This window comes from Taurulus bubalis (genome assembly GCF_910589615.1).
Source record: "Taurulus bubalis genome assembly, chromosome: 4".
Classification (NCBI taxonomy): Eukaryota; Metazoa; Chordata; class Actinopteri; order Perciformes; family Cottidae; genus Taurulus; species Taurulus bubalis.
The window spans coordinates 8865421-8884848 of NC_136592.1; the positions used below are offsets into that span (position 1 = coordinate 8865421).

The window sequence follows — 19428 nt, forward strand, 5'->3', positions numbered from 1 at the left end:
ATGGCGTCAAAATACGTCGGCCTTTTTGTCCTTTTCCAGCTTCTAGCCCTGAATGTAGTAAGCCAGATATCTGCCTTCCCCACACCGACAGCCTCAGCGGATGGTGAGTTGGCCATCGCCTCTAACCGTGCGGTAGACACGCATTTTTAGTAATCTTGCAATGGAAAGATTGTTTTTGCAATAGGCTAATATGTTTAATAATGTATATATGGTATTTAAAAATGTCCTTGAGGAAGTCAGTGGTTACAAAAGGAGATTAAAAAAACGCCACAAAGTGCAATACGATCCATACTGTTCAGGACACATGGCGCCTGAAATTAAAATAGAGAAGATACTACACGGTTATCTTGGATTTAATAGTATACTGATCTAATCATTGAAAAGCATATGAATATCTGCAGAGAAATGCAATTAGTTGATTGCACCTTGTCCACCTCGGTACAGGTAATTTAAAGGGTTATTATCTTATCGGTATTTTTATTTTCTCCTATCTTTGTGTGTAGGTTTTATATAGGGCTGAAATTAACTTCATTGTTAATTAATGTGTCAATTGTTTTCTCTATAAATCAAACAGTTATCTGGTCCATCAGAAAATAGTGAAACGTGTCGATCAGTGTTTCTCAAAGCCACGACGACGTCCTCAAACGTCTTGTTTGGTCCACAACTCAAATATATCTATTCAGTTAACCGCCACAGAGTAGCAGTGAAACCACATATTCTCATTTAATTCTCATTGTAATCAGATCACTTGGTTTCGTTCCTCTATGGACCCGCTGGACTAACAGAATAGAGCAAACATCAGTGCCTTTAAAGTTGAGCTGCAGCTCAGCAGTGACTGGCGGTGCGTTCAACGACGCCCGCTCGCATGTTATGGCCGCTTGTGGGCTATTTTCGCCGCAGTTTAATCTTTTGTTTGATAATCCGATTAAGGTCTGCCTCTGCGGTGCATGGTGAGTTGAGAGTGCAGAAACGATCACATACATCTGTAAGATACAAATGTAGTCAAATGACAAGAAGAAGAAAAAGTGACACCTTTTATAGAAGTATATTATCTTGTTAAGAGTTTTGTTGAAAAGCAGATTTATCTATGAGCAATTCACATTTGTGACCTAAGAAATCTGATTCTGCATACAAGTGTTAAATTATTATTAAATGTTGTTGTTGTTCCAGGTAAAACTGTGTACAACAGACAGTTGACAGAAGAAAGACCACTAGAAGAGCAGGTAAGCTCTCGTTCTCCATGTCTCACAGCTAATTTTATCATCCAATATCCGGCCAAATGGGCTTTATGGTCACTTGTCAAACAAGGAAGGAATTAGCCCAGCAAACATTATTAATCAGAGCTTATATCCTGAGTGGAAATTATTAGTGTAATGTTTGTCATTTCCCCAGATTGCTGAGGCGGACAGCGTCAAGGCTGCAGTACAGTCAGCGGGTAAGAGGAAACCTCGCTGCCAATCAATTAATTCCGGTTTCATGTTGCAGCGCTTCACATTCATGTGAGAGGAGTTCATCTCCACTTGTGTGTCTGGTCATTCTGTCCCTGCTGTCTTTCAGAGAGCAAGCGTCCCACGGCCTCCAAGGACGCAGAGTCAGAGCAGGACCTCGACGACCTCACTGTGCTGAAGTCGCTGGCGGACGGCCAGAAATCCATGGAAACCACAGAGGTGCCACCCAAGAAGGAGGACCAGTATGTCCCAGATGAATCAGACACGACCAAGAGCCGGCGTCTGGCTGAGGACTACGACTCCACCAAGAACGGGATGGATGATGGCAAGTACCAGGGTACGCACACCTGTCACCTGTCAGCATCGTTCAGAAAAGGCGCAGTGGGTTAGCTGCCCAACGCGACTTTTGCCCCCGTCACCAACGGCAGGCCTCATGCCGCATGCTCCTGTCTGTCGCTGACAGGCCACCGGGCAGACATTTTAAGAAAGAGTAGGCAGAGGAAACACGTGTGTGCGTGTGATGGGGATGAGCAGAGACAGAGAGAAATAATCAAAGACAGGACACGTGCACACGAGAGAGAAAGATTATCCTCTCCCTCTCAGACACTGCAGTTGTGAAAGCTTATGCTGGGTTTGTGTACCAGCTTCTTCTATTCACAGGAGACTTTTAAATACATGTAGACAACGACCGCACATCTTGAATTCTCTGAAAATCCGATCATTTGCTGGTATCTGCATGGATTTTGAGTCTCAATAGATCTCACAGATCAGCACACATTTCTCTGTGTACGCATGTAATGCGACCCAAATGATCAGCATAAAGCAGAGTCTGTGAGGCGAGGTGACTCAGACACAAAGTGCTGAGTGCTACACTTCATCGATTCATGCGGTCGGCCCGGCAATAACAAGCAGCTCGTCAGGTTACGCTACATCTAGATTTGGCAAGTGCAGGCAGGATTTAATTTCTTATTTCCTGGAGTGAGATAAAAATAGGTAAAATCCAACACTGGTGATTCAACTCGCCAACACGGGCAAAACGTATTCCGGACTGCTTATTTTTGTTGTGCGTGGACCTTGGGAAGCAGCCGGGACTGTTATGTAAGAGTCAAGCTGTAACAATTGCACATTTCTTATTCCGTAGCGCCGGTATGGAGAAGTTGAATATTCGGAGAGGAGGGGGCGAATCATTTATTACTGACAACTCTTGTTCATTTCTACGGAGTGGAGAAGGGAGAAAGCAACCGTCATTCAATCTTTTACGGGGGGGAAAGTAGAAAAACATATTTAAGAATATATTGAGGAATAAACAGCTGCTTTATACCCACATGCAGCTATTAGACAGTTACAAATGATAACATGTGTCATCTCCTCCTCCCAGATGACCCAGAGAGTTTCCGCCAGGTCGACGGCACCCCGCTGACAGCAGAGGACATCGTCCAGAAGATCGCAAACAAGATCTACGAGGAGGACGACAGAGGGGTGTTCGACAGGATCGTGTTGAAACTGCTCAAACTGGGGCTGGTAGGTTTTGAGTTTGTACGTCGTTCCATTTGGCACAGTGTGTGGTTTGACATTTACTCAGCAGGATCTCCCTGTCTCTCGCTGCACCCCTTTGGAAGACATGTGTGAATTGTGCTTTGTCCAAATCGCCCCCTGAGATGGTTCTCTCTGTGACAGCAATCAATAATGTGACACATAGAGGTTCATGGTCGGCGCACCCTGTTCTGTTTTACCACGCCTCACAGCACATTTGTCTGTCTGTTTTTTTTTTTTCCGCCTCTGTAGATCACGGACAGCCAGGCAGATACTCTGGAGTACCAGGTGGCCGAGGCTCTCCAGGATCTCATCACCAAAAACGCCAAGAACAACGAGATTGAGGACATCGACAGCAACGAGCAAGAAACCAGGGGCGAGCAGGACGACCAGGGCTCAGACGCTAACAAGGTAAAATACCTGTGAATAAGGTACAGCGATAGTAAGGGTGGTACCAATATGAATGACGATCATAACAACAAAAAACCTGGCATCCCCAGAACACGTGGAAGCCACCCAGGCGTCGCTACAACGAGGACGAGGAGGAAGAGGAAGAAAACGGCGATGGGGTTGAGGACGAGGTGGACAGAGATGCAGAAGAAGAAGGGGGCGACACGGCCGCCAAGACCTGGGACAAAGACACGGAGGAGGGCAACGAGGTGAGCCCCGAAGACGGGCTCCAGGACCTGCAGTACTTCCCCAACTTCTACCGTCTGCTCAGGAGCCTCGACTCAGGTGAAGAGAGTTTACAAATCAATGTTTCACAGCATCCAAAGAGAGAAGTTCCAGTTGTCGTGGCGATATTGTTCCCGCTTGTTCTGTCCTCCTAGCTAATTATTTATAGTCCCATCTTCACGACCCCCACAGTCAAACGCCATGTGGTAGCATTAACGCCCATGGTGGCCAATTAACGCGAATAGAGAGCACTGATGCCAGATCTGTTCTCCGGTTTGCCGTTGCAGATCAAGACGCCCAGGAGAGAGAGACATTGATCACCATCATGAAGACGCTGATCGACTTCGTGAAGATGATGGTGAAGTACGGCACCATTACGCCGGAGGAGGGCGTGTCCTATCTGGGTAAGACGTAACCCATTACCAGCACTGTTTATCGATAGCCTGATGCAGTTCAATGCCGGAACGGGAGAATCGTGTAGTGGATGCTGCTGTCATTGAAGAACGCACTGCATTTGTGGTAAATAACATTATGTACACGTTGGGCAGGGCAATACTTTGCTGCTATTATAACTTTAGTGTGACAGTTCCTTCTTGAGTTTGGAGATTTTAGTTTGACAAAATAATCTTGACTTATTAGCCTTTTCCAGTCATGACGTGGTTAAAAGGTCCGGGACAAAGACCCCTAAAAAGTTCCATATTAGCTCACCCTGATTTCAGATTACTTTAAACAAATGATTGTACCTCATTTATATACATTTAATTATGATCATATTATGTCATTGTTTTACAAAACGATGTTGTCTAAAGTAATTATTCTTAGCCTAGAAGACATTATACAACATCTGAACACATCCTCCTGCTGCTTGGATATTCGACCAACACACTTTTTCAAAAATATTTCACACTGCATGACCGCTGATCTTTTACAAATTGTAAACACATCCCTTCTCTCAGGTGTCTTCCCACAAGCCCTAAAAACTGCAGTTATTAAACCACTTCTAAAGAAGGCTAGTTTAGACCCCGAAATATTGAAAAACTATAGACCAATATCAAACCTCCCATTCTTAAGTAAAATAATGGAAAAAGCGGTTTTTCAACAGCTGAACAACTTCTTGGCCAAAAATAACTGTTTCGATGTCTTCCAGTCCGGCTTTCGTCAGCACCACAGTACTGAAACTGCTCTTGTTAAGGTTTTCAACGACATTCACTTAAACACAGACAGTGGCAGAATCTCAGTGTTAGTATTACTGGATATCAGTGCTGCATTCGACACGGTTGATCATGACATACTACTAGACAGACTGAAAGTCTGGGTAGGACTCTCTGGCGCAGCACTTAACTGGTTTGAATCCTACTTGAAGGACCGACAATACTTTGTGTCGGTAGCTAATTACACATCAGAGCTGACTAGGATGACATGTGGCGTTCCCCAAGGTTCAATACTGGGGCCTCTTCTGTTCAACATCTACATGCTTCCACTGGCTCAGATTATGAAAAACAACAAAGTGTGTTATCATAATTATGCAGATGACACACAACTCTACATAACTATATCACCAGGGGACTATAGTCCCATACAAGGGCTGGCTAAATGCATTGAAGAAATCAATAACTGGATGTGCCAGAATTTTCTTCAATTTAATCAAGATAAAACAGAAGTAATTGTTTTTGGTCCCAAGGACGAACGATTGAAAGTCAGCGCTCAGCTTCAATCACTAATGTTAAAAACCTCAAACCAAGCCAGAAATCTAGGTGTAGTTATGGATTCAGACCTCAACCTGAACAGCCATATCAAGACAATTACAAAATCAGCCTCCTACCACCTGAAGAATATATCAAGGGTTAGAGGACTTATGTCTCAACAGGATCTGGAGAAACGTGTCCATGCATTTATCTTCAGTAGACTTGACTACTGTAACGGTGTGTTCACAGGCCTCTGTAAAAAGTCAATCAGAAAGCTGCAGCTGATTCAGAACGCTGCAGCTCGAGTCCTCACTAAGACCAGGAAAGTGGATCACATCACTCCAGTTCTGAGGTCTTTGCACTGGCTCCCTGTCAAACAAAGAATTGACTTTAAAATCCTGCTGCTGGTTTATAAAGCACTGAATGGTTTAGGGCCTAAGTACGTTTGCGATCTACTGCTACCTTATGAACCATTCCGGCCCCTCAGGTCGTCTGGGACGGGTCTACTTTCTGTTCCAAGAGTCAGAACTAAACATGGAGAAGCAGCGTTCAGCTTTTCTGCTCCACATATCTGGAACAAGGTCCCTGAAAGCTGCAGGTCTGCTGAGACCCTCAGCTCCTTTAAGTCCACATTGAAGACTTTTCTGTTTGCTGCTGCCTTTAACTGAACCAGGTTCAATTACTGCATCTCACTACTGCATTTTATTTCTTAAACTGCACTGCAACTTCTATTCAACTTTTATTTTTTAAGTTGCTTTTTCTACTTTTATTTTGTTTTTTGACTGTTTTAATGTTTTCTTAACTGTTTTTAAATCTGCATTATGTTTTGATGCTTTTAATGGTTTTATGTGAAGCACTTTGAATCGCCTTGTTGTTGAAATGTGCTATACTAAACTTGCCTTGCCTTGCCTTGCCTTAGCAAATGTTAACTAAACTAACAAAAAAATGTTTTTTGTTTTACATTTAACGAAGAGTTTAGCCAATGAAACGCGTTACAGTAGACCACAGTTGAGTGCTTTCAAGAATCTTATTTAGCAGACATTTGCCGTATCACATTATATACAGTATATATATATATTCATACGTATATTATTGATAATGCGATATTGATTCCAATCATGTTGAACAGCCTTATGTACGTGTGGCTTACATGTGGATGAAAGATCTCATATCCAAGCTTCAATCCATCCATTTCATTAGCCGACGAATGCATATGCATTTCTCATCCTGTGGGTTTATATAAATGTGCGTTTTCCTCGTCTTCCAAGTGTGTCAAGCCGAGCTAATTTTCCCAATCAGCCAGTGCGGTGGAGTGTGAAGCCTGCGCTGACAGATTAGTGTCAGGGGCGCCCTATAAAACCAGGCTTGTTTTTTATGGCTGCCCATCACATTGGTAAGGTCAGCCACCTGTAAGGACAGCTGTGAGCCTCAGGAAACCCAAGACCCAACATCTCTCTCTCCCTCTCTCTCAGTTGTATGTAAAAAAAACGTTTTACATGGGAAAGGATTACCGTCAGCTCGGCATACGTGGTCTCATCTAGGGCAGCAAGATCAATTGTGTTTTCCTTTGTCTTCCAATCATTTGACTTATGAAAAAAATGCCCATCTGAAGTTTAAAGAGTCATGTGATGTCTTCAAGCTGCTTATTTTTCAATTCAACAGTTAAAAAAACAGAAGGTTGTTCATATAACACACAGAAAGGCAGCCGATCCTTATCTTTGAGAAGCTTCAACACAAAGAATGACATCAATGATTAATCAGACGCTGTTTCTCCACTCGTCTTAACGCAGATGAGAAATATAATTTGTAGCGAACTAGAAGAAGTCTGCATTGTGTGCCAGGATAAGAGCTGTTATCAACTATCGAAGTCTGACGTCATACGGATGAATCATTACCCTTTCAGATGACCTTCAGCACCTGGTTGTCTCTCACAGCGGAACAAATGACCACCGCTGACGTCACACACCAGTATAAAACAGAGACAGGTTTCCTAGACAACCCTTTATGTCGTATAGTTTGTGAGGAGATAATAGGACGGAATTCTGCTATCGCCTAGCAACGAGTAATTGCCTCCCCCCACCCCCACCCTCTACTGGCTGTGATGCGAGTCACAAAGAGTCACCCAGGTACACAACTGAATACACATGGACCTGTCGATCAACGCTAATCGGGTGAAACAGGCCCCAAGACAGATGGAGAGATAAGGGGAGGAAGAAAGATGGCGTGCTTGTGCGTGTGGGTTTGTGTGGGCAGAGGGAAAGGGAAAACATGATGGGCTTCCACTGAGCTACAGGTGGGAGGAGGCAGCTTGAATGCACAAAGAGTGCAAGAGAGATGCTTAGATAATAAGAAATTAAAAAGAGGCTCGAGTGAACGCAGATGAGAGAGGAAATCTGTACGGCTCCTCGATGCTCAGTCACGGCGCTAAAATCAAGGCTTCCTGTTTCTCCGGTCTCTCTATTGCGTCGTAATATCCACATCTCTAATAACCTCTTCAAGTAAATGACCAAAATCGTGCTGTGCTTTACTTTAAGTCCCCCTATTTAGCATTTATAAGCCCTAGCATATGTAGAAATGTAATAAATGGTTTGTAACACACAATAATATAGATATCAGCAGATGTGAGTGTCACGTGAGACTGGTGCATGAACAGATAAGGAATGATAATATAGTGAAACACAGTTGTGTTTATAGAAAATGTGTCTTTATAGGAGAAATTGCTGGCAAATGCTGTGCATTAGGTCATCGCTGCTTGCAACGACATTAAAGCATGTGTTAGTGCTTAGATGGTGCGTCTATTGCTAAACAGGGGGACTCAAAGTAAAGTGTGAGCAGAACTTGATATAGAGGATGAAACTCCAGCTGATCTCTGGGCTGTGTATCCCCAGAACATCTGCTCCCTCTGTTTTTGAGCGTAATGTTTACCGCTTAGTTAATCCAGAGAGGATCAGTTGACACTTAACTTCAGCCATATGATCTGTTTTTGTTATTCCAAGGCTGATTTGGGGTCTTGTATATTCTCTAATCTTGTTGGGAAACACACATTTATGACAAATGAACTATAACTCCCAAAATAAATGTGCTTGTTTGGCTACATTTTAGATACATTATTCCTGTTCTTCTACTGAAAACATAGTATGATCACAGTTGTTACAGGAATAATGTATTCAGACTAAATTATTGAAAATGATGGTGGAATAGAACAGGACTTTCTATTATGACTACCGTCAAACTCTTGAATCTTCATTTCAATAATTGAATAAACCCTTTTCTAATGTTAATTACCCTCTGAGTCACACAGGAACAGCGTGGGACTTTGAAACGGTTAAGAGATTTTCATTCATTGAGTGAACTGACGTTGCAATGCTAATCAAATCTTTAGTAAATGTTTGGCCCATTTCATCCGCCTGCAGAGAACCTGGACGCAATGATAGCCATGCAGACCAAGAACAAGCTGGGCAAGGCTCTCGGGCTTCCTGACTTCACCGGACTCAACGGTAATCAGCCTCACAAGTTATCCTCCAATCATATCAAAGATCAATAGAATAATTTTATTGTTGTATTATTAGTTAGTATGTTAGGCTCTGTGAAGGCTGAATGCAAGTATAGGCACATTTGTTTGTGTCATTTATGGTTTAAAATATAGTTTGTTAATGAACAAAAACCCTTTGGGAACACCCCTAAAGTGTTTTTAAACTTTCAAGTTTTACAAAACTATCCTAGAAAGATGTGGAACTAAACTTTATAAGCAGATTCTGGGAGGTTGAATTGACCTCCAAATGAATAGTTTGGCTTTTTGGAAATATATGCTGGTTTGCTCACTGGCAGAGAATTAGATAAGAACATCAATACCACTCTCAAATCTGCACATGTATAAGGCTACTGCCGGGAAAATGAGCTTAGCATAATGACTGTAAACAGGGGCAAACAGCTAGCCTGGCTCAGTCAGAAGATAAGAAAATCTACCTACCAACATCTCTAAAGGCAAAAAAACAAACATGTATTCTTTTGTTTAGTCACTACAAACAAATCATAAATGTACATTTGAGTCTCGAGGTAGTCGCTGCTCACAGTGTTTTTATTATAATTTTTAAACTTCAGTTTTTGTACAGATAACACACAAAATATTCAACATGTTTATTAGCCTTTGCAAGAAAGCTAACAAGTGTATTTCCTAAACAAGTTTAACTATTGCTGTAAGTATCTGTAGCAGCAACTGGGCAACACGATGTCATGCTCCATGTACTGTTTGTTTGCTGCAGGAAAGACTTTGGACGAGGAAGACAACACCAAGGCCGAGGCCGCCAAGATGCAGAAGGAGTATGAGAACCTGAAAGACTCAACCAAAGAGGAGCAGCCATCCACTGAGACCAGTCAGTCCACTAACCAATTCTGATGACCAGAGGAAACATGAATAGTTTTTTGTTTAGTCGTTTGATCATTCGCTAAAATTATTTGATACAATTTTGCCCCTAAAAAATGCTAAACAATGTGCCTTGTCCCTCTGCGTGACTGTTTTTTTGCATCAAGATTTTATTGTGTCTTCTGTGTCAAATGTCCCAAATAAATGCAGAATTCTCAAATATAGCAGATTCCCAAATGCGTTTGAACGTAACGGCCGAGACCATACCAGACCTCTTGTTTGGACTCATCAGGGCTGACAGGAAGTAAACAGCACTGTGTAGTCAAGGCCAATCATAGTTAAGTCCCTGAACTAGGCCAGTCCGATAACACTCCCAGGAAAGCTAGTCACAGCTGCCATTATTCTCTGTCCCTGTACACTGTACTGTACACACTCGTCAGTCTAATCCACACACACTCACACGCAAGCGGGCATAAAAAGGAAAATCAAAACGGAACATAGAGCGGGATTACCACCAGGACATTCTTTTCAGCAGGAAATGACATGAATCCTGCGCAATGTCAACAGAAATCTATGCTAGATTGAGTTGCATAATATAATGGGAAAATTAGGGGCATGCATTATAATCCAACTATAATCTGAGGCAATAATCTGATCTTGATTTGTGCGTATTATCCATTTGAATCCCAAACTGTAGATATCATCACCTATCACAGCTACCACTTTTCTACATTGAGTGGGTATTTTTTGGACCTGAGCAATACAAAAACGTGTCTTCATATTACCTTTAATATGAACGTAAAATCCTGGCTGTCAGTGTTCTCCAATTACAATAGAAGTTCAAGCATAACGTCTTGCTTCATGAAAATGTTGTCATTTTCTTAATTTTTCTCCATCTCCCACCAGACCAGCCTGGCAAGTCAGAGACTTATCTGGAGGCCATCAGGAAGAACATTGAGTGGTTAAAGAAACACGACAAAGAAGAGGGCAAAGATGGTGAGACACACACTCCAATTTATGCTTTATGAGTTTTAATCAGAAAAAAAAGAAATCCTGATTTTTAAACCCTCGTCCCGTCACTAAACTGTGCAGGTCACAGACACGTCTGAGGCGACGCACTGGCGTACAGAAAATTTGAAGTCTCTTTTGTTGGCCTCAATTTGCAAGTAAAATGAGATTGGGCAACCAGGAATGATGCTTCACTCCAGACCCATGAATATGGATAATTCTAGATGAGTCCGTTCTAATTACTCCCGATGCTGCTTTCTTTTTTTCCGAGACAAATGTCTATTCATGTATTCCCTTCTCCCTGTTCCTCAATATTTGTGCATGCAATTTGAGCACGTGTGAAAAAGAGATGTCGACTTAGATTTTGAACCTAGTTCGTGATTATGTCTATCAACAACAACCCACAAAAAAGAAAAAAAGCCATGAAGAGACCCACACCTCTTTGTCATCAATGCTCATGTCTATGGATTTACAGTGTTGCTGAGTGTGCCTCCCCCCATCCTGTAACTGTCAGCATTCATAAAGACGCAGCATGTGACCCAGAAAGCTCACCATACAGTCTGCAGAGCTGTGGAAACTGTGCACTCGTCTGCTGTGTGGCTCTCCACGCTGTAAAACGGATGTCCAGTGATGCTTGATTAAGCAGCAGAGAATGAAATGTTAATGAGTTCTCATCATCCAAGCCATCGGCCCACTGTTGATCATCTCAGTACATTGCACTGCTAACGTTCTGTGGCCTGCTCTAATCTGAGCCGATCAATAAGTGATTCAACCACTGGTGAGTCAGAGAAACAGTCAAAAGACAGAGAAGCAAGCAAAGGTTGACCTAGATTCTTGTCCGCATCTTAAAACCCCCGAAGAAGCGCTGAGTTTATAGTGCTGCAGTGTCCGGAGCAGCGGGGCCGGAGCAGCAGGGAAGTTTTGTTCAGTGCTCATCTCCAGCAGGCTCTATGTAGGACACTTCATTAGCATTCTGGTGCGTGGACTGGTTGTCTGGGACAACAGGGGCGTCCCCGCCTGCCCCTCGGGATCTGGGCAGTGGGACAGATAGCAGACACGCTCACACTGAGCAAATGTGGCCCCTAAGAGCACCTCATTTTCCCTCAGTGGCACTCAGCAGAGAGAATAATAATACACTACGTTGTACCACATCAAACCTAATCCTTATTCACTCATTACTTCTCTTCTAGAAAGTACAGCTGGAGGACGACAAAAGCCTTTGCAACCAAAAAACAGTGTCATAGAAACTGAGTGGGCGACGGGCCATTTACTGTGTTCACTCGATACCAGAAGCATCCATTAGCACAATCTCAGCGGACTTTGTGCGTGGGTGTCTGTTTCAATGTGTGTGTGTGTGTGTGTGTGTGTGTGTTTACGCCCACACACCACACAGATTAGCCAGAGGAGCAGACGGACACAGAGTCGACATCCTGGCTTTGGCTCTCAGCTCCTTTCGGCCAAGATTGAGAGAAGCGGCGCGCTGCGTCTCTAATCTCATTCAGCTAATCCCTGGCACACGTCATGTGTGTCGTCCGCAGGGCAACTGTGTCTTGAGGCAACGCAATACATTGCTGCTGTTAGGAATGTCATTAGGAGGATGTTGTGGGACTCCCCCCTTGTTATTCGGACGAGTCCGTGAGAGCAGGGAGAAGTGGTGCAGCAGATGTTTGCTTGCTTTCTGAGACTCATTTGTTACCATGATGGATAATAGAGGTGTTCATCTCTAAATATAGCCTCCTCCTGCTGCGGCCGTATGGTGCTCTGACAATGACTTGTCGAGAGCAAGGTGATTACAAAGGGTGCTTCAAAAACCTATTTCTTTTGTATTTGAGTGAGTTTGTTTGTAACTAATTACATTGAATTTAAATTGAATTCTACAACTTGGCACTTACGTTCCACGCTGTGATCTTTCGACCTACTTATTATCTATGTGTATCTTCTCAACCGCAGGCTCACTCTGACCTTAATCCTCCTTGATAATGAACCACCGCACCAGATTATGGTTTGTTTGGGTGTGCCGTTTTAAGAAGTTTAATGTCTGATCTATCCTACCGACCACTTGGCCTCTCGATCTTGCTCTTCGAATCTCAGATTATATTAACCAATCCTTTGTTTCTGCCTCTCTTTCCAGATTATGACCTGTCCAAACTGAAGGACTTCATGGACCAGCAGGTTGACTCCTACATTCAGAAGGGCATCATGGCTAAGGATGAGGGCGACACCATCAAGAGGATCTACAGCAGCCTGTAACGCTGCCCCCCCCCCCCCCCCCCATCTCCCTAACCCTCTGGCCTACAACACAGGACTGAATCTGACCTTAACATCTCAAACAAAGCCCTGACTCCTTACAGTTATTTCCCATGGCATGGTAAAGTATGTACTGTGTATTCACTACCTGCTTAGGGGAACTTGTTAACCCTCCCAGACATTCCCAAAATGTATCAAGAGAAGGGATTTAATAAAACTATCAACAAAACAGTAAAGTGATTCTTTATAGCTACCTGATTATATTTGCACGCCAAAATCGCAGAGTAATAATCCTGAGAATATTATTGAGAGAGAAATCAAAGTATTTTATGTAACCACCTCACATGTCCAACTAAATGCTAGCGTTTACTTCAACCTGACTCCTGTGGGAAATGAATGTCTTGAGAGTATGATGCCATAGCTTTGTCAACCTTTTCCAATATACTTTTTTGCAGCAAAATGCACATATATCAAAGTGTACTCATTCAGTGTAACCTGATTTAGCCTAATATATTTCCTTTTTCCAGTGTACATGTAAGGTCCCTATGTAATCTTGCTTTTTATTTTACCAAAAAAAATATTTGTTGTGCATCATGTCAGTGATCTACGTACTTCTGTTATCTTCTGCTGTAATTCTTCTAGGGGCCCACTAAGGGGCCCCCGTTTGTACCACTAATGCTCTCTGCATGTCTCTATGAGTTCAACATTTCCATCTCTGTAGAGCCTCAAGATAAGTATTTTTAAATGTAAATATTTGTGATTTTTTCCTAAAGTTTAAAAGCAATTAAAACTTTGCCTTTTCTTTACCTGTGTACCTAAATGTTACAACGAAGCAGCACTGGTGTAAACACCCACCCTCCCCCAAAACAAACCAAACACCTATAGTTGACGTCCACAGGCTTACACGAACCTGGTCATGAAAACACACGAGAGCTTCATGTTTGGTTTGCTTACACATTTATTCTCTCCAAATAAAACCAATAGCATTTTTAAAGTACAATAAAACAGCTGTAACCGACAGTTCTCCACACATAAATAATGCATTCACACTTCAAAAAAAAGAAAATAGAGCAGTCTCTTCTGTTTCCCGCCCAAAGACCAAAGCTTGAATGAGGCAAAAGGGAACGTGTTCAAAGGCTCGAGTCCATCCGCCGCTTCGGTTTGGGGTGAGCTCGTACAGGGTAAACATTGATGAGGAAGGCCTGTGCATACTTTCAGTTGATGCTATTATAGGAGGGGATTTAGCACAGAAGTGGTTAGCAACTTTAACAAGCTAATCCCTCTGGAATTGCTTAGCAGTGTGTGTGTGTGTGTGTGTGTGTGTGTGTGTGTGTCTCAGGTGGGTTCTGTACAGTAGCTTCAGAAGCATATGATGAGTGGATGGGCACGTGTCCCTGGACGGCATTTATATCAAACCCTCCGAGCTGTAAAACTGTCCTAAACAAGAACCATCGTATACATCCAATAGTTCCATATCAATAAATAAAAGGCAAACATGACATTCTTGTTTAACGTGGTTTGGTAAAAGCAAAACGGTAAAGAGAAAAGTAAGGTAAAAGAAAAAAGCAATGTGGTGTGCCTGCAGAAAACGGACGGGTCCTTTATATCTCCTGATACGACGTTGTGGGGGCCGTGTAGTCCTCCATATCGTTCCTGCCAATGAGAAAAAGAAAAAGACAGATAACCTATAGGTTTTTGGGACGTTTTCCCACAGTGGAAACTCATTGTAATACAGTCGCACACGTGCTCTTTAACGCCTTTCCCCTCTTTCTCTCCATCTCCCTCTGCTAAACTGCAACAGTGACGAGGTGAGCGCACCGTGCGTTAATAATGGATGAGGCCAAGCAAGCAGCCGTATTGTTGTCCGTCAGGGTTCAGGGCTCATCTGACCTCTCAGTACAACACATCAACGTCTGCAGCTTAGTCTTGAAGTTCAACTTCAACTGGCGACTCTCTTTGAGATGTACGCCTCAACACATTCCTAAAACGAGAGGAACTCTTGTTTTCTTTAGTGCTACTGTACATTGCTCTAGAGTCTAGACTTATACATTATATTCTTCTTCGTGACGTGAAAACATCCTGAGGGATGACAGGATCAGTCATTTAAAAACAGGGTTGCACTTTATGTGAAAAAACTACATGCGACAACACATCGCTTGAGATGAATAAAATGAAGTGTACTCATTCTGCCTTTTTGCCGCTTTCATTATACTGCGAGAATGCAGCAAATTGTTTGTTGAATAAAAAAGAAAAAAGAAAGGTAATTAGACTGACCAAAAAAGGCAGCAATTGAAATAGAGGAAAGATAGTTATATTTATAAGTAACTCTCTTTCAATTTACTCAAAGAGTCCCTGAGCATCTGGATGTTCACAATAAACGTTTGATTAGCCAAAGAGTTCAAAATAACTCTTTATCAATCGGTCTACCTTCTATTATATTATGGCTATTTTGGGGATATGTATATACATATTCAACAACATAACATTTTAATTCACTACTTGTTGTGACTCATATCTTGTTTCCTTCATCGAATTTGGCTCGAACACAGTTTTAGGTGTTAAAAGTCTGTGCTTCTTTTCTCACCCTATTTCCCGTACCATCCTTTCTCTTTATGAGCCCTCAGAATGACTCCGTAAAGTTGTTGAACGAGAAAAATAAACTTAAGTGACAGGAAAGACGTCTTTGGAAGCTTAAAAAGCAAGTTGCATGAATGTGGCCACGACTTCCAGCGAAACAAATCTTCATAATGTAAATGCATGCAGCGATATCATAGCTGCTGATCAAGCCGTGACACACGTGAAGACATAGGGTCCTCTCAAAGGAAAAGTGTCATGCAGCCAGTGTGCAGTTTGTTCCATCAGAGGGAGGAAGCCAAACGGACGTACGGCCTGTGTTTACTCTGGAAACAAGGCAGTGAGCTTGTGTTCGTCTGAACACACAGCAGCTCCACAGACAACCTCTGATGTGGCTGGAAACAAGGCTTAACACAAAGCTCGGCGTTGGTAGCTAGGTAAACACTTAGAGAGAAACTGATGGGTAGACTCTGAACAGAGACATTAAAAAACTTTGTCTTGCGTATTTTTTTCAGGCTCATGTCTTTGCAAAAAACTAAAAACACAGGTCTAGGGTTGCTGACACATCGTGACTACATTTTAATGGAAATGTTGCGCAGTCAGTGGTCACATACTGAAATACTACAATAGCATCTGACCTGACGAATAGCATGTACAGAACTGACTTATTAGACTTTCAAACATGGACTAAGTAATGACTGTTTATCCCATGATGTTAATAAAGAGTCCTTCAATTCAGTCAAATCCTTATTACTTATTAATAAGACTATAAAATATATTCCGTTGAGGATTTCTTCTGGCTCGTTCGCATGAAGAAAAAAAAAAAGTTACTACTCCATTCAAGATCCTAATATAACACTAAATCAAATCCACAGGATATCGGAAAAGATTGAAATCCTACATGCTTTAATTATTCTGCGGATACCATTTGGCATGAACTGTTTTGTAGATGAATGCGATGAGACACTCCTCAGTCTTTCAGGAGGAATTGGAGGTCTATTAGAGCTCTGGTACATGGTGTCAGACTGGCAGTGATAATAGAAATCAGAGACAAAAGAACAGCTGGGGCCGGAGCAGCTGCCACAACAGGAAGAGACTTTACATAACGGCTGCTACAGGAGCCACTGCAGTATGAGCAAAACGCTTTTAGAGAGCCTGACGTGTGGGGAAAACGATTTATTCTCTATGTCTTAAAAGAACCTGGTGTGGTGCGACTCAGCGCTGACTAAACCGATAGTGCCAACAACTCCCGTTTATCCATGAGTGGATGTGGGCTCGCCAGGCATCCACCACTACCTCAGTGCTGAGCAGACGTACAGAGTGCTCTCTGTCTCCACACGCAGAGTCGAGGAGACGCGCTCAGACCTGATTCAGCAAGCCACGTCTTCTCCTTCTAAACATCCGATTGTTGCAGAACGTGGCATCTGACTAGCGCAGCAGGTTCGGCAAGATAACAACAACAGATTCCTATCTTCAATCCTCCTTCCGTGAGAGCGTTTACACTTTCCCGTTTCGGCGATCGGGATTTCTGACAGTCACCATACGGAGCTGAGGGGTGAGAGGCGAGGCCTCGTTTCTTACAAGCACTTCCACGCACTAAGGGGAGTGTAGGAGCCATTAGTTTGTGTATTTTATTGTGATAGTTTATATAAAGAGGGAAACGTAATTTCAATTTTCTGTACATCTTGCACATATGGTATTTTTGATAAATAAAGTTGACTTGACTTGACTATATTGGGCACAGGTGCAACAGTCAGGTGGGTAATGATGCATGGGTGACGGGGAGATCACACGGTTTTTACTGCAAGCAACACTTCAGGAGACCAAGAATGGAGAAGTTGTATATATGAATATATAATTAAATGGGAACCTCACCCAATGATATACAAACGGCCCGGACTCTCATCTGAAAAAGCGAGTAAGAAACAGGAACTTCTCCTGCGCCCAGCCGAGTGACTAGACGGAGATCAGTCACTACAGGGAGCTTCAGTCTCAGTGTAACTATATCCGGTGCTTTTGGGCTGTGAACAGTAATGCAGTGACAAAAAAACAACAACCAGAGCTTCAACCAGGACAAAGGCCTACAGATGCTGGACTTCACCAAACTTACAAATGTGTCCCGTCTATTAAACACTAGAAATGTGCCACAGACAGGTCTCCATCATATGTTCACTAAGCAACAGTCAGCCCTCACACCCACAATAAATACCGGCTGATTGACGCTACTTTTCTATCTTAGCTGAATTCAGAAAGACAATAACTGGCGATGAGCGTGCCCCGACCGGTCATAAGCAGTGGTTTTGATCAGGGGTGGGGGTTGCTCGACACCTCACCTTACTTCCTCTTCCTTCAGCCTGCGTGCTGCCTGCTTGGATTGTTTGATTTGCAAGTCCAGTCTGTGTAAGAAGTCTTTGGCGGACAGCTCCTCTGGCTGGGGGGGTTTGGAGTTCTCAGGCGGCGGGGAAGGGGCCGGCGAGGACCCCTCGATGTTGCGCAACACAAAGCAGGGCAGCTCTGCCCCCGGGAACGAGGCCTCGCCGTCCCCGTCGGGAGACTCCAGAGACAGTCCGTTAAATATGGAGCGCTTCTCCGACGCCACGGGGATGCTGAGGTTGTTCTTCAGAAAGATGCAGTCGTTGCTGAACAGCTTGTTGACCCTCTTGATTTGCTCCATCTGGCATGTCGGGACGAGAGCAAACATACAGTGTTAAAAAAAAAGGTATCATTTCGGTGACTCAGCCATCACCTTCCTTGTTTTAAAGTTTGGACCTGAGGACCAAGTCAGATTACAACACCTTACATATTGAGTCACTGATACAAATGTATGGAGTTGCTCAGTCAAAGTCACTCTATCAACCTTTTTGATTCCTTTCAAGTGAACAAAAGTACTTTATAGTCTACATGCATTGTAACTATAGGATGATGTCGGCAATGAAAACATCTTTGGAGACAAACTCTACAGTAAAAACTCAATAGGGGGCACTTTGCCAAGTACAAACTTGCAAACTTGACACAACTTTCATTCTCCATCTGCTGTAAGAAAACAGTCTGCCCCCATTGTGCAAATAAATAAATCCCGTTGCATTAATTGAGCACTCTTAAAAAAAAAAGTGACCACCTTTCACCTCACTGGTGTTATGAAAGTGAAATGAAGAAGAGAGGCCCTGTTCCCACAATGTGAAGAGAAATTCAAAAAGGCATCCCTAATGTGCTGGATTGCCGCAACATCTCTGAAGAGCTGTTGGAACACCGACACACACAACTGAATGCTGACAGACATGTCTGGGCTCCACTTTATTGTAGCTCCAAATAACCGACTGTAATAACGGGACCAAAGAAACCAGAGCAAACACCGCGTTGTGTTGTGGCTCCTCTGGTCTGCTCGCGAGGACTGCACCGTGCAGGTGAAACGCGCACACACACTAACGTGGCAGTGGTCGAGCGGCCACCTTACCGTCACGCCGTATTTGAGAGCGATCCCTTGCAGGGTATCGCTGTCCGTCACCCGATGCTCGATGAATCGCTCCCCCAGCGAGGCCGTGACGCTCGCGGTGCTCCCGTACGAGCGGATCTTGGTCCGGGCCAGGCTCTGAGACAGCTCGCTCTCGGACTCGGAACCGGACCTGGACCGAGGGAAGATGGGCTGGCTGAAGCGTCCTCCTCCATCCCGCATCGGCAGGACGGGCGAGAACTCCGCCATCTTCTCTCGACTAGATAGATAGAGAGCCCCGGTTTCCTCCGCGGGGTTGAACGCTCCGGTTGACCCGCGGCAGTGAAGTGGGTCGCTGGTTCAGGCGGCGGGGGAGGTCCCATCCCCGGTAGGACTCGGCGCGTCAACCCGCGAGATAAGAGACATGTTTCGGGGAGCAGTACCACCACCTCACGGGTAGCTTTT

The 19428-nt window shown here is 43.5% G+C and overlaps 2 protein-coding genes across 2 annotated transcripts; one reads left to right on the forward strand and one right to left on the reverse strand.

Moving 5' to 3' along the window:
* scg3 (secretogranin III) lies at window positions 1-13634 on the forward strand (the record flags this gene model as incomplete). Its single annotated transcript, XM_079217135.1, has 12 exons — window positions 1-103; window positions 1171-1223; window positions 1393-1435; window positions 1558-1785; window positions 2827-2969; window positions 3234-3392; window positions 3482-3716; window positions 3944-4060; window positions 8755-8838; window positions 9604-9714; window positions 10611-10700; window positions 12844-13634. 12 exons carry the CDS (start codon window positions 1-3, stop codon window positions 12960-12962), a joined length of 1485 nt encoding a protein of 494 aa, XP_079073261.1. The 3' UTR covers window positions 12963-13634.
* A 271-nt stretch (window positions 13635-13905) lies between these two features.
* lysmd2 (LysM, putative peptidoglycan-binding, domain containing 2) lies at window positions 13906-19428 on the reverse strand. Its single transcript, XM_079217097.1, has 3 exons — window positions 18988-19428; window positions 17867-18207; window positions 13906-14612 (listed from the first exon to the last, which is right to left on the reverse strand). Exons 1-3 carry the CDS (start codon window positions 19231-19233, stop codon window positions 14561-14563), a joined length of 639 nt encoding a protein of 212 aa, XP_079073223.1. The 5' UTR covers window positions 19234-19428; the 3' UTR covers window positions 13906-14560.

Bases quoted from the DNA above. Each gene is read 5' to 3' on its own strand.
- lysmd2 (XM_079217097.1), bottom strand. From the start codon at position 19,233: ATGGCGGAGTTCTCGCCCGTCCTGCCGATGCGGGATGGAGGAGGACGC. The intron at 18,208-18,987 runs GTAAGGTGGCCG...CCGACATGCCAG, and splicing joins CTCTCAAATACGGCGTGACG to ATGGAGCAAATCAAGAGGGT. The intron at 14,613-17,866 runs GTGAGGTGTCGA...TCTCATTGGCAG, and splicing joins CTGAAGGAAGAGGAAGTAAG to GAACGATATGGAGGACTACA.